Source organism: Phaethon lepturus, unplaced genomic scaffold, assembly GCF_000687285.1.
Source record: "Phaethon lepturus isolate BGI_N335 unplaced genomic scaffold, ASM68728v1 scaffold32845, whole genome shotgun sequence".
NCBI lineage: Eukaryota > Metazoa > Chordata > Aves > Phaethontiformes > Phaethontidae > Phaethon > Phaethon lepturus.
The window spans coordinates 1-13,638 of record NW_010540373.1 but is presented as its reverse complement, the minus strand read 5'-3'; the positions used below and the strand labels follow the sequence as shown (position 1 = coordinate 13,638).

At 45.6% G+C, this 13,638-nt stretch overlaps 1 protein-coding gene across 1 annotated transcript; it reads right to left on the bottom strand.

Annotated features, from left to right (window-relative positions):
• Positions 1-707: 707 nt before the first annotated feature.
• Positions 708-13,582, bottom strand: DNAJB11 (DnaJ (Hsp40) homolog, subfamily B, member 11; the record flags this gene model as incomplete). The annotated part of the gene is made up of 9 exons (XM_010287420.1): positions 708-1,109; positions 5,236-5,395; positions 5,800-5,911; positions 6,486-6,543; positions 7,127-7,209; positions 7,757-7,899; positions 8,866-8,998; positions 10,111-10,208; positions 13,415-13,582. Coding segments are annotated over 9 exons (1,020 nt in total), but the record flags the coding sequence as incomplete, so codon positions are not given.
• Between the last annotated feature and the right edge of the window lie 56 nt (positions 13,583-13,638).

Here is a 13,638-nt window from a genome sequence, read left to right as displayed (position 1 = left end):
CAAATAAAGCAGCTACAGAGCTTTCACTGGTATTAGCAGCTGTAGTTTCACCCTTTACAGCAGCTCACAACTTCGACCGCTGAAGGGACCATTCCTTGTTAGCCCAATCACTGGCAGCTGTACCGGGGTAAAGGCTGCCAAAATACATAACCAGGTAGTTTTTGCCAGTCCAACTGAAACATCTTTATTTCTGTGCTGTTAGCTTCACCTGTCCTCACAGAGGACAGAGTGCAGGAGGTAAGTGAACTTTTCCAGACAAGCTGTTCATTACATTTGGGGGCAACAAGGAAGAGCCAAGGCCATGAGGAGCCATTTCCATTATTTTCCAAAGATCCCACTGTGAAAGTTTGAGGAGTCTTTGCTAAGCTTGTTGCGACTTCAAATTTAAAACCAAGCATTCACTTCTGGGACAAGAGGACTGCTTGGTAGTTAGAAAGTCCACAGGAGCCTCAAGAGACTCTTTTCCCCTGCTTTCCCAACCACACGTGGGGCCTAACACAGCCCATAAAGGCTCTCCTGCCAGTCCACTCCCAACAGCACCTGTGCTCCTGCCCCAGAAACACAGACTCTGAAGCAATACCACATTCTGGAGGGAAGGAGAGGAAGGGCTGGGATTAAAAACAAAAAAACCCCAAACCCACAAAACAACAGAAACTCGGAAGAGACTGACACAAAGGACATAAAAAGCAGGAGAAGCTATGAAAATGTTGAGATGGTCAAGAAAAGTAACATCAAAATATATTTAAAAACCAGAAATTCCAATCTGTGTGGAATTTAAAACTCCCTTCCCCACCTTTTTTTCCTGCTCAAGGAGTCTCTTTGTTGTTCCAGGACGTGGAACATGATAGGCAGCACCAGTTATGCCCTGAAAAGGGTAGTATTTCCCCCAACTCATCTGAGCAGTTCCATCATTTACAAAGAAAAAATTATATATACCTCAACAATTGCCCCACCCTCCCTCTTTTCCATTCTACAGTGGGCAGGAGAAGAGACTGCAAATAAATCTGACTTTTCATTTTCAGTTAAGTCCATTTTTTCCACACATCAATATCCCTGCAATCCATTGTACACCTTCTGCACTGATCCTTGTTTCAACAACCGTTTGAGACCTGCAAGAGAAAGGAAAGTGTTACCTCACAGCACAAACAGGAGGAGGACTCTGCATTTACACATCTGGCTCATAGGCATCAGCCTTTCAAGGCTGAGCCTACGTATCTGAATAATGCAAACACTAGTACCCTAAGAGCATCATTAAAAAAAAAAAAAGGAAAAATAAAAACCCCCTCAAACCCAGTGGTACGACAGCTTTACGCCTGCTCTTTTAGCATTGCTACAAGGAGAAACGGGACTGAGGTTAGTGATGCTGTAACAGTGCTTTTGCACACTCTCGGGACCACACACAGTCTATGGTTCTGGGGAAAAAGCCTCCGCTACAAACTCAGAGCCCAGTGCAGCGCCTCAAGATCCTCACAGCTCCGGAAGGGATAAAGCTGAATCCCAGAGCTGCTTTGCTGTTGAAGTCGACAACAATTTTGCCATCTCAAGTGCAAATGCAACAACAAACAACTTGCTGACTATTTCCAGATCTAGGTCATCTCCCCAGGCTCCCTCTACAGCCCAAGAGAAATCTGCTAGCAGCAAGATCGGGAGGGCTTTTGAGTCCTTCTGGACTTGCCAGCTACAGAATCCCCCAGGAGTAATTAGAAAGCAGCAGTTTTCACACTGGTATGTGGTGCCTGGGGACACTACTGTCCAGTAGAAGTAGTCCCTGAAGGCAAGTAAGAGAAGCAAACTCATTATCTGCGGGCTTAACTATCCTACTGAAGGCCTGAAAATTCCAAGTTTTTTTTGAAACCCACCATTTCACAAAAGTGTCTAGATGACTTTTCAGATACCATCTTCCCCACCCCTGAAAGCCCATTCATAAAACATTTCACAGAACTGACTGCTCTGAGGTCCTGTCAGCATCAAATTCTTACCAGAGCAGGATAAAAGAAGCGTGAGTCAGCCCTTAAAACTATAATAGTTCATCTACTGGGGTCAGCACATTCAGGGAAAGACTGGCAGGTCTTCACCACTACTTAAAGGGCAAGTCTGCACAAAACAGAGGAAGCAGACTGGCAAGAACAGATGCGTCACACTTTTTCCAGAAATAACCAGAGGGGACTCCCTCTTTCAAGTCAGCCTGGCCACACACAGGAGTGCCCTGGCCTTGGGGCCCCTCAGGGCATGGCAACATCTCTGCTCTGAGCAGCACCAGAAACCACTGAGCCCGAGGAATGTCTGTCAGGGCCCAAAACAGAGAGGAAAACTCCCCATGCCATGGGTAACTTTCAAATAATACTTAAAAAAAAAAAATCTAGCTAAACTGCTATAATTCTGCTGTTGGATGTCCCCAAAACAGCATCAGTCTTGCAAGAAAGCACACAAGCAGCTGGCTTGCACCTCAACACGACAGAAGACAGGATCGCAGTCCTGCCCCAGATCAGCTTGCTCTGCGGCTCGACTGAAGCCAGAGTCATGGTGTCATACCGTACATGTTCGTACAACAGATCAGATTAGGCTGCCTAGAAAATGCCACCAGAGTTGTTAACTTTAGGTGAGGTTACAGAGGCACGGAGAGGGAGGATCAGCAACTAAATCAACCACTTCTTCAGAAAAGCCCCCCAACCTTTCAGGCAAGTCCTTCTTCAAGAAATCCAGCTAAAAGAGAGTCTGTCTCCCTGCAAGCCTTATCCTGCTTGTTTACCCTTAAGTATTTGTAGCCAAAATGCTTTTTGTCCTTTAAGGCCAGTGATCTGATGCATAAGGGTCAAAATAGCTCTGTTAAAATACTGGTAAACTGTCCTGGAAGTAGTAACTGGAACTGAGACAGCTCTCTGCCAGACATGAGCTATTCATGCTTCTTGCTTGCTGGCCAGAGAATCCTGAACTCCTTTCCACTCAGAAACATCCTTAAGAGCAGAGAAAAGCAGGCCCCTAAACAGGAGCTGCTGATCATTAAGGATAGATCATTCTCCAGGGGCGTACAAGGCAAGTTCACTTCCCCTGCACAGCCAAAGGAGGCTCCAAGTCACTTCCTGGCTGATGGGTAAGAGGATGTGCCTCCTGGATTCGTAGCTCTTTGAAAGGAAGGACATAGCTAGAGAGAGGTGTGCTCCAGTAACCCTGGAAAAAAGTGGGATCAGCACCATTCCCGTACCTCGTTTCCTGCTAGCTAGCTCTATGCAGCTGCCTGCTGGCCTGAAGGGTACCCTCATTAGCGCACAGGATATTTCAACACATATCTGATGTTCAATCAGGAATTCCAGCCAGGAATGCTGATATTTGGTGCTACTGCACCTCAGGCATTTTTTTTTTTTTTTCCACTAGAGCTAACCCCAAGATTTTTCCAACCCAGGTTACAACACAACCTGAGCACACTGCCTGCCACTGCTCTGAGTGCTCCAGAGTTAAAACATGGGATCCAAGGCAGACAATAAACAAGTGTCAGTAGAGATGAACACGAGAAAGTCACTTCTGATCAACAGGCAATAAATTCCCTGACATCACACTGTCAGGAAAGCAAACATTATTCCCCTGACTCTAGAGCTTAGGCTGACCAGAGTGGTGCTCTTGGAGTCAGAGTACCTTCTGACTGCCCCAGGAGCTGTACATATGGTCATGAGATAAGAAATTAGGACCATCGCCAACAATAAGAAAAGGGATGTTTTGAATTCTGAAGCCTACAGTCTTCCTTTGAATGTGTACACTGAACTGCTGCCACACAACATGAACAGACCTATTGCCTCATAAAACTCCTTAAATCACTGGATGTTGGGAGATCTTCTAGCACACAGGAACGCATCTGACGGCCTATCCCGTCACCTTCCCCTGGGAAGCGTGGAATTAGTTTAGGAGGGAGCGGAACACCCAAAGGCCTGAACACACATGCTTGAACACACTCATGCCAGTACCATCACTTCTCTGTTGCTGGGGTATCTGTAAAAGGTGCGTGAGAAATTTCTATAAACATTCAGATTTCTGTCATTGCTCTTTGCCAAGTCTCTTCACAAACTGTCAAAGAGTCTGTTCGAGAGGCACTGACACCTTACGAAGCTTCAAGAAGGGCAGCAGAGCCTGGAATGAGACTTCACAGCTGCAGCCACTGTGCTCCACAGCCCTCACTGGGCACAAACACACTTGCAACAGGCAGGAAAGCACAGGGATCAAAACACAAAACAGGTTCACTCAAAGCACAGCCCGAGCAGTAATGCACACAGCAGTAAGTGCCACAGGGCTAAGAACAGCCCACCCAGGGCTTGGCTTTCCTCTCCAAGCTTCAAGAGTACAGGAAAGCTGTGTATTTGCATCATTCTACCAGGAGAGCTGCCAGAATCCACTAAGAGGGCACCTTCAGAAGAGGGTATGATAGCCCTGACCAGCAGGAAGAAGTTCTGCGGATGGCAATTTTCTGAAGAGCTGTACTGGTACATGCCAGGATCTTCTTTGCCCCATAGCAGAGGACATGGCCCTTGATGCCTACTCTGATGCCTTGCAGAGAGCAGCAGAACCTACGGCAGAGGCTGCTGAAGCAAAGAGCAATTGCCAGCTAGGAATATAGTATTTACCCTCCTGTCAGTTTTAGGATTTCTACATGGTTCATCAAGTTTCCATTTGAACACTGAAGCTGAGAAGCAGATGTCTCCTACCAAACATCTGCACCACATCCTTCTTCCTCTATACAGCCACAAAGCACTTAGGGGAGAAGGAGATGTAGAGAGAAACAATCCTTCTCCTGATGCTGCATGACACTCTTTACCCTTGACAGTAGAGGGATTTTCACAAGTCTTGCCTCCAAGGAAGTGGAAACGGGGGCTGGAGAACAGCTTGTGATCCCATTCCAGCGAAGGCAAAGCAGACAGAGGCTAAGCCCAGTAAGTCCTTCAGCTCAGACAGATGGCCAGCTACAAAACAAAGCACCTGCAAACTTGCCAAGTGCTACATCCCAGCAGTGGCATATCCCAACCTAATCTGGCTCCCTACAACTGCAGCAGCCAAACTCACTTGCTTCAAAGGGAAATGGAAGTTAATCACAGGGCATCGGCCAGCTGTGTTATGCTGTACAAGAGGCACAGGGAAAGGAGAGCCCCTCCTGACCTCTCCAGGCCACTGGTTCAGTTGTGCCAACTTCTTATCAGCTTTGGCAAGAGGCCCGTGCAGCCCGCTGCCATGACAGAGCTTTAAAACACGCACCTTCCCGCTGTTCGTTTGTTAGTTGCTCTTTGGGGAACTCCACATCAAATGTTATTATTAGTGAGCCTTTGATATTATTGTTATCAAAATTTGGAAGACCTTCTCCTTTCTTCCACAGTTTGGCCCCGGGTTTCGTGATTTTATCCCGAGCAACATGAACCTAGAGACAAAAGAAATTTCAGAACATTACCTAGTGTTCTGTGTGTGAGTACCCCAACACTCCAATGCCCTTTCCAACCCAATGAAAAGCTTCAGCTGACACTGTTTCCTTGCCAAAGTCAGTGATATTCAAGGGGTCCAGGCAGTATTACTGCTAGGACACATGCCAGAACTAACATCCCCCGTGACAGCACATGCAGTAACTGCTGTGACAACCTGGAACAGAGACCCACACTGAGCACCCCTTGTACAGGGCCTGTTTTGGCTCCATGAGAATTAGTCTGGAAGGCTGTAGCAGAGGGGAAGCTGTATACAACCAGCAGCTGCCCGGACCCTGAGCAAGCTAATCCTCAGCACAGGAGACCTGCAGTTTAATTTTGTTTATGCATACCAAACAAGCCTCACCTTGTGCCCATCTAAATGGGCGATATCCATTTCAAATCCTGTAAGTGCCTCGACCAGCGAGATTGTCACGTTTGTATACAAGTCATCTCCTCTTCTTTCAAAGACTGGGTGCCTGTGGAAATAAAAGACATTGGAACTTTCCTCTTGTCCCATAGGGGAAATAGGTCCACTGGCTTCCTCCCCTCTATTTGGGAGCTTGGAGAATTCACAAGTCAGAGAGGAAGAAGTGAAGAATGAATGAAATTTAGCTTTATTTTCCTGTATGAGATACGTACTACTATAAATCCTTCTATTTCTAGGGCAATGAGTGGTGAGGTGTGTCAAGAAGTTGTGACTCACACGATTTTCTTAGTAGTGCGTTTCCTTACAATAGAGAGAGAGTACGTTTATGGAAAAAGGAGCTATTTCATGTGATTCACACAGGAGGTACTAATGAATGCCAGAACTCAAGCCAAACAAAATAAAAGTGGAATTATCGCAGCATCTTAACAGTGCTGAATCCAGCTACTCTAGCATCATCAGGGTTGAACATCCTGCACAGCCCTGAGTACCAGACTCCGGGCTGCACCACCTCTGCTGAAGGGTAAGCTACACACTAGCCAAGCTGGCAACGCTGGCCAGAAAGTTGCTTGCAAGTTTCCTTTACAGTAACCAGAAAGAGTGGTCTAACTAGGCCAGTTACTTACTTAAGAACTTTTATTCGGAAGCGCAAATCACCTGGCTCCCCATCCACGTGGGGTTCACCTGTGAAAGAGAAAGAAAAGCTCTGTTTAAAGGAGCTAGTTAGTAACAACTGAACAAACAAGCAGCATATTAAACACAATAGAGATGTGCAGCTCACATGTTAAAGGAAACACACAACTAGTTGATCTTTACATGACTAAAACCCTGCTTACACGTATCTGTTATTAAAGAGCCTAGGACTTTTGAGTATTGCCTCTCCGCCGTTCTGAAAGACTTGCCTGCATGTTTATGATGTCCTTTACTTGTTGACAGACTTCACCTCCTTGGGCAGAGGGGATTCCCTCACATACACAAGCCCAGAACAGATGTTCCTACTCAAAAGCTACCTGAAACATCAGGTTTAGAGCTTTTTTTTTGGTGTGTGCCCCCAGTACCAGCAAAGGGAGTGGAACTTGGAGCATTATCCAGACTTAGCAAAGAGTATACTCCTGGATTTCAGCGGCATGCAGAGCACTTAAAACCACATGTGCTGATCAGTTACCCAAAGCAGGGCTTGGACACTTCCCCTCCCATGAAGACCAGCCTTGCATTATGGAAAGGAGCAAGTCAGAGCTGAGCAGCAGGGCAGTGCCCATATACGTACCTTCACCAATGAAGGGATACTCCATACCATCCCTCACACCTGGCTCTATCTCCACTTCTAGCGTTCGCTCCTCATTCACAAGCCTGTGAAAGGGAAGAGCAAGCAAGCATCAAGTTTTCAACAGTTAGGTGGTAGCACCTACTTATGTTACTGGGGTAATGAGAAGACTCCCACAAGTTAACACGTACTCTCTCCTTGCTCACATCTAAAACTGGACGGCAAGTGCTCCTTTCTTGTATGCTCATCTACTCGTCTAGTAGAGCAGGCAGCATTATGCTCCTAAATGCATCCAGCATCTGGATGTGTAACTACAACACAGTACTCCACGTCCAACTGTTCCCAGCTGGAAACTGTCAGCCTCCCCAACTTCATTTATTCAGGTTTAGTTGTGAAACCTCCACAGCTGATTGTTCAAGGAGTAAGAGGCTGAAAGAGCAAATTGAGGAACTCTACATCTAACAGAGCTGGCCATCTCTCCTGTAAGAATAAATACTGGCTCCTTGGAAGTGAGAAACATGTGTTAAGTTCTTCCAAATTCCCCAGGTCTTTCTGGTAGTGCGGGCACTTTCCTCCATCTAGTGGTAGGTTTTGAATAAACATCCATATAGTAGTAAAGAGCATAAGACTCACTTGACATTTGGACATTCATCACAAACAACTTCTTGAGTCATCTGGAAACGTCCAGGACCCAACTGGGTGGTCCTCATCTCCTGCCGGCAATTGCATTTCCGTTTGCCAGGCGCCTGTCTTGCCACTGGCTTATTCCTGACAACCTGCATGGAAGAAGAGGAGGTTGATACCAGCACACAGGTCAGCACTCCTGGGTCTCCACAAGGGTTTGGATTTCTCAAACAGCCTGAACATAATTTGGTTTTGTGTGTGCTGCCTCCACAGTAGCTCCAAATGGCCTAAGCAAAACATTCTGACAACAGTTTTCACCTTGTTCCTCTTGCCGATCACACATTAAATACCAGAAAAACTCTCTGACACCATTATTACCATTTCCTTTCTTTTTCCTGTAGACCTTTCTAAATAGAAAAGGTAACACTAGGATGAAATACCTCACACTTTGGTTATGATCGCTTCCCTGTCCCACACAACCGACAAAATTATTTGGAGTTCCCCCGTTTACCCAGACACTCGCAGACTCAATCAATGCAAGTTCTAACATGCAGAATAGCAGGGATTATCAGCACCAGAAATGTAGCTAGCTTAAAAAAAAAATAATTAAAAGGCCACCATACATTTGCCAAGTATGTAATCCAGAGATTTGCAGTGACATGTTTGGCTGCATAAAGAGGCTATGAAAAATCCTCAGTGTGGTTTTGCAAGACTTATTGAAAACAGGAGAATTTAGGTACAGGCTTTCAGCTGATGAATGGCCCCCAAATATCACCAAATTCTAGAGGGAGACCACTTACACCTTCTCCAACAGAACTACAGAAAAAAAAGTTACTGCTAGGCACTTAAGAGCCAATAAATAAGCTATTATCACACAAAGCATCCCTTTATAGAGAAACTGCCAAATGGCAAAGATGAATAAATGTATTGTTTCTTCACTTAACCGCTCGCAAATAGCATCACAACATCTTCCACCATCACTGCCAGATACTGAGAAAACCAGCATCTATTTTAGTTCTATTCTTTGGGAGAAAATATCATTTTCAGCACTGGCCACACCAGGCACCTCAAACCCAAGAGCACACTGGAAAGACCGACAGGCAAGTGGTCAAACTTACTTCTACGAAGTTTCCTGAATACACCTCCTCCAGCGTAACCTCCAGGTCCACGATGATGTCACTTCCTCGGGGAATGTTCCTGTCTTGTTGGCGAGGGTTACCTCCAAACATGAATCCGAAGTCTCCAAAGAAGCTGAAGTAAAGCACATTAATTCGCTCAAGAAGGAATTCTGATCAAGTGAGGATCTGATGAAGAGAGCCACCTGCAGCAGCAGCGATGTGCTGCCTGGCAAATGCTTCTAGTCCCCAGAGAACAGCCTCCTCACAGTACAAAAGCACCATAGTAAGTCCAGATACCTCTTTTTGCTCCTCCAGGACACAAGCTAAAGCCTTCAAACAAAGCAGTCACTTTGGAAGAGTTTTCTGCACTCAAGAAAACAAGTTTTGGAGCAGGGGTTGAATGGCAACACCTCAAAATCTGACCACTGCTTAAGGGAAGTCCTCGCTGTACCACACTGCTGCTCAGCTACCATCACCACAAGGTGCAAACTCCGAATAGTGCTCCATCTCTGGCATTGCAAGTCAATGCTAGCAGGTTGGCTTCCAGTAGTGTGAGGACAAGGGGGATGAGAAAAAACTTCCTCGCAAGACTGCGTATTTTTCCTCAAAATAGACCAGCAGACAGTGCGAGTTCTCACCCAGAAGGATTATGTGAGATGAGCAACTTCAGGAATTGTTTTAGTAAATTGGTGCCTATCATAACCAAAGGGGCCTTAAACAAACAGAATATCAGGTTCTGCCTGAGCAACATGCAAGTGCCTCCAGATTTTAGACATCCAAATTCTACAGTTGCTCTGAAAGGTAATGTAAGTCACTTTTTTTTTTTGCATTACTTTGCAAAAGAAAGAGTGATCCCCAAAGGGCACACATGATTTGTGATGACAGGTTAAACATCAATCACATACCAGATAACACAAAAAAAGTTCCTACATGTTTAATGCAGCTGCAGCACCTTACAAATCATCCACACTGGAAACGCAGCTTGCCAAGTGAGCAAGAGCAGCCCATGTGGGAAGATGCCACTGCCTCCTCCTCACTGCTCTTGGGGCAAGGACTGATGCAAGACAGACAAATAAAAACTGCATGTGGGCTATCCACGGTAAATGTATTTCTTCAAATTCTCAACTGTCACTTCAGATGAGCGCCTCCTCACTGGGTAAAAGGCCTTAACATAGAATTTGCCCATATCAAACGTGTGCACGAGCACCAACTGTAGAATAGCCAGAAGTGGCAAAGTCTCCTTACTGTGAGAAAATGTCTCCATGGGAGCTCTGGTGCCCATCCTTCAATCCCTCCTCACCATACGCATCATACTGCTTCCTCTTCTCCTCATCTGACAGCACCTGGCATAGGGATGCAAGCAGATATGACATTCTGAGCCAAGTTATTTAAACAAAGCTCTGAGAGGAAGCTCATCAGCACCTCTTCACTGGGGGACCAGCAGCAATGCTTTACATTATGGAAGCACTGGCTAGAGCTTGCTTGCTGCACTGGACTAGCAGAGTTAAACATTTATCCGTTAAACCCATAAAAAGTATGGTTAGTTTATTAAAACAGCAGAAGCAACAGAGAAAATATAAACAATACTGAGTTCATCTTCAGGATTAAAAAAAGAAGCAGAAGGAATAATTTGAATCAGTTCCTACAGAGCAGGACACACTGGAATAAAAAATAAAACCACGTAACACCACCCCTGTTTTTCAGTTTGTTCTTCAAGCACGCAGAATGTGTATTTCTCCGCCTACAATTTCGTAACAGTTAGCAGTGATGGCAAGTTTGCCTACGAAGCTGAACCTGCCAAATATGATGGTAACTCTGCACCAGTTTGAATGCTGGCCCTCACTCCTAAGGGCAGCAAAAGTTAGAAGTAACTTCAGTACCGAGGCAGAGTAACACATCCCACCACACATGACTTTCAAGACCATAAAGCTTCCATTTAAATTCCTAAGTATTGATCTTTGCTCTTCCCTCCTCCAGAGATCCAGAGGTTTCTGCTCACAGTTAGTCTTCCCACCCCTTCCTCCCCTGTTGGTCATATTTGGGAAGGTTAAAGTTGCCAGGTTAGCTTTCAGAAGCCTAAGGAGGAGAGGAAACAGGTGGAAAAGCTGGCTAAATGATGAAAACCAGCCTGAAATTGTGACCAATGATAAATGCTAGCAACAGGGAAAAACAACAACCAACAATAGTGACTTCACTAGCTTCATCTAGTAGGTAAGAGTTCAATTCTCCCTTTGTCACTCCAGATTTTGCATTAAAACACACATTTCCTAAAACTGGGATAATCTTCCCATTTTGTGATCTGTTGGTATCACAGCAAAATTATTCCAGTAGAGTATTGACGATACCACGAGCAATAAGGAAGGAATTAGGAACACAAAATATTTGCCTCTCCATTCATTTTCCTTCTTTCTGCAGGCGGTTGGAGAACACAACTCCAAGAACACAACTTCAAGGACTGTAAAGAGAGTCCTCGTTTGCTATGTCAGGTTGCCTTGAAAGCAAAGCAACTACAGTGGATGAGCTTAGAAAAAAAACCCCACGGAAACTCCACCCCCAAACCATCCTGAGACTAATGACTATATGTAGCAGAGTCTCAGTTCCCTCATGTGGGATCAAGCTCCTTTTTTTAACTGAAACATCTGTGTTCAGACCACAGAGCTGCAGGGTAGAAATCACTTAGGCTGTTAAAATGAAGGATACCAAGTAGTTTAATTAACCTACTTTCCCCCCCACCCCCCCTTTTTTTTTTAAAGGCTTTGCTAGAGATAGTCAGCTAGCCAAACCCTGAGCAGTGGTACTACTAACAGAGGCTGTTGCTTTACGGGAAAAAGCATCCTGGTTTAGGTTATAAGGGAAACCTAATTCTTGCTCCCTTCTGCCCAAAACAATCCAATCAATACACTGCATCTGGCAGCTAGTTTAGCAGAAGGATTTGCAAGCTGTACTGGCTAAACACTGCTCATAAAAGTTAATATTCAGCTACTCCTGCCACCATATTCCCTGCTGATTTGATTTTACAACCATTTTCTCCCCATTTCTTCTCTCTACTATGGCAAAGACTTAAATAAACTGGGACTCAGGGAAGAGGCAGAGAAATGCTTCCTGTGCATAACGTACTGTCAAATGTGACTAGATCCCAACTCACAGAAACGACACAGCTCACAGCTTCGAAGTAAACCGCAGGCATCAATCTTCAGGTGCTGCAAGTGACAGGTAATGAACTTTTTTCCACAAAAAAAAAATTCTTTACATTCACTAGTTTGCCTGTGATAGTTCAGCCAATTTATTTAAGGAGAAGTCTGAAGTAAAAAGAGGTCCCAGCTCTGATACAAAAATAAAGTTAATGTGTTTTCTTTCTGGCCAAAGAGGAATGCATTCAAGGTGCTTCTCTCACTTCCTCACTCCTTTTACATTTGCATATCTGAAGAGCAGAGGAGCATCAAACATGGAAGCAGGAGCTGTGCTACAGCTGCGGGCTGAGCAGCACCACCAGACTGCAGCAGGAACACAAACCATTTCCTTCTGAAGCTTGGCTCCTCAGAAAGGACACAAGCCCCCTACCCAAACAGCCACAGCAGTGCAGGCAAGCTCCTGGTGGAACCACCGCTACGAATTCTTGCTGGTCAACACCATCTTCCTTGGGGGCCTCTGCTCTACAGGGGACGGCAGGAGCAGATGGAAACCAAAAGCAACAGAAGGGAGACAAAAAAAAAGAGAATGTGGACGAAACCGATCCTATCACCCTGCCTAAATTGCATTAACTTGTATGTACATGGCAAAGAAAGCAGGCTTTGATTTAAAACATTCAGCTAATAAAATGATCTGTATGTGATTTATATAATGCTATTAGTGTCAGGTATCATTTGCATGCTACAATATTATAATGGAAAAGACACTCATGCATGTGTGACCCACAATTATTTTTCCCACCTTAATGTCTTCTAAAAGGCAAGCCAACAACCTTCTGTCTCCTGTCAGCTTAGGCTTACTCGCAGCCAGGCCCTATACAGACAGACACACTTGTTCCTGTGCCAGTACTTATAGCTGATACAACTGTTATTTTTTCCACAAAGAGCTATTAATAAATACTAAATAATTTTAGCTTGCTGCCTTCGCTTTTTCCTGGCTAACTAAACTAAGGTATTTTCTTGTCCTCTGACAGAAGGAGCTCTCTAAGCAGCTTGGCAGCCTTTCTACCTTTGTTTTTTCATTTGGTAAAGCGTCCGAGAATCAACACAGGGGGAGGAGGGATTGCACCTACACCTTACAGAAGGGCCTTTACATTTCCTAGTAGCCCTTCTTTCTCATTCCCCTGAATGTTACAGGATGAAGCCTCATGAGACCACTTCTTAGCCAAGCTCAGCTTCACACTCTCAACATGTTCTACCATGAGCTGCATCCACCCTCCACAGTCTGGGAGGACGTAAGGTTCTCTGAGTTCCTTCCAACAGGGTGTAAGACTTCCCAGCAGCTACACCAGGCCTCGCTACAGCGGTGCCCACAGACAGGTGTAGGGCACAGAGGCGAAGCCCGCGGCCCCCGGCCTCACCTCGTAGGCTGCACCCAGGTCCTGGAACTTCTCCTGCGCCCGGGGGTCGTCGGGGTTCCTGTCGGGGTGGAGCTGCAGCGCCAGTTTGCGGTAGGCCTTCTTGATGTCCTTGATGGAGGCGCCGCGGGACACCCCCAGGATCTTGTAGAAGTCCCTCCTGCGGGGAGAGGGGGAAGAAAGAGGAAAGGAAGGGAGTGGGGCTCCGTCAGCGCCGCGGCCGCCGA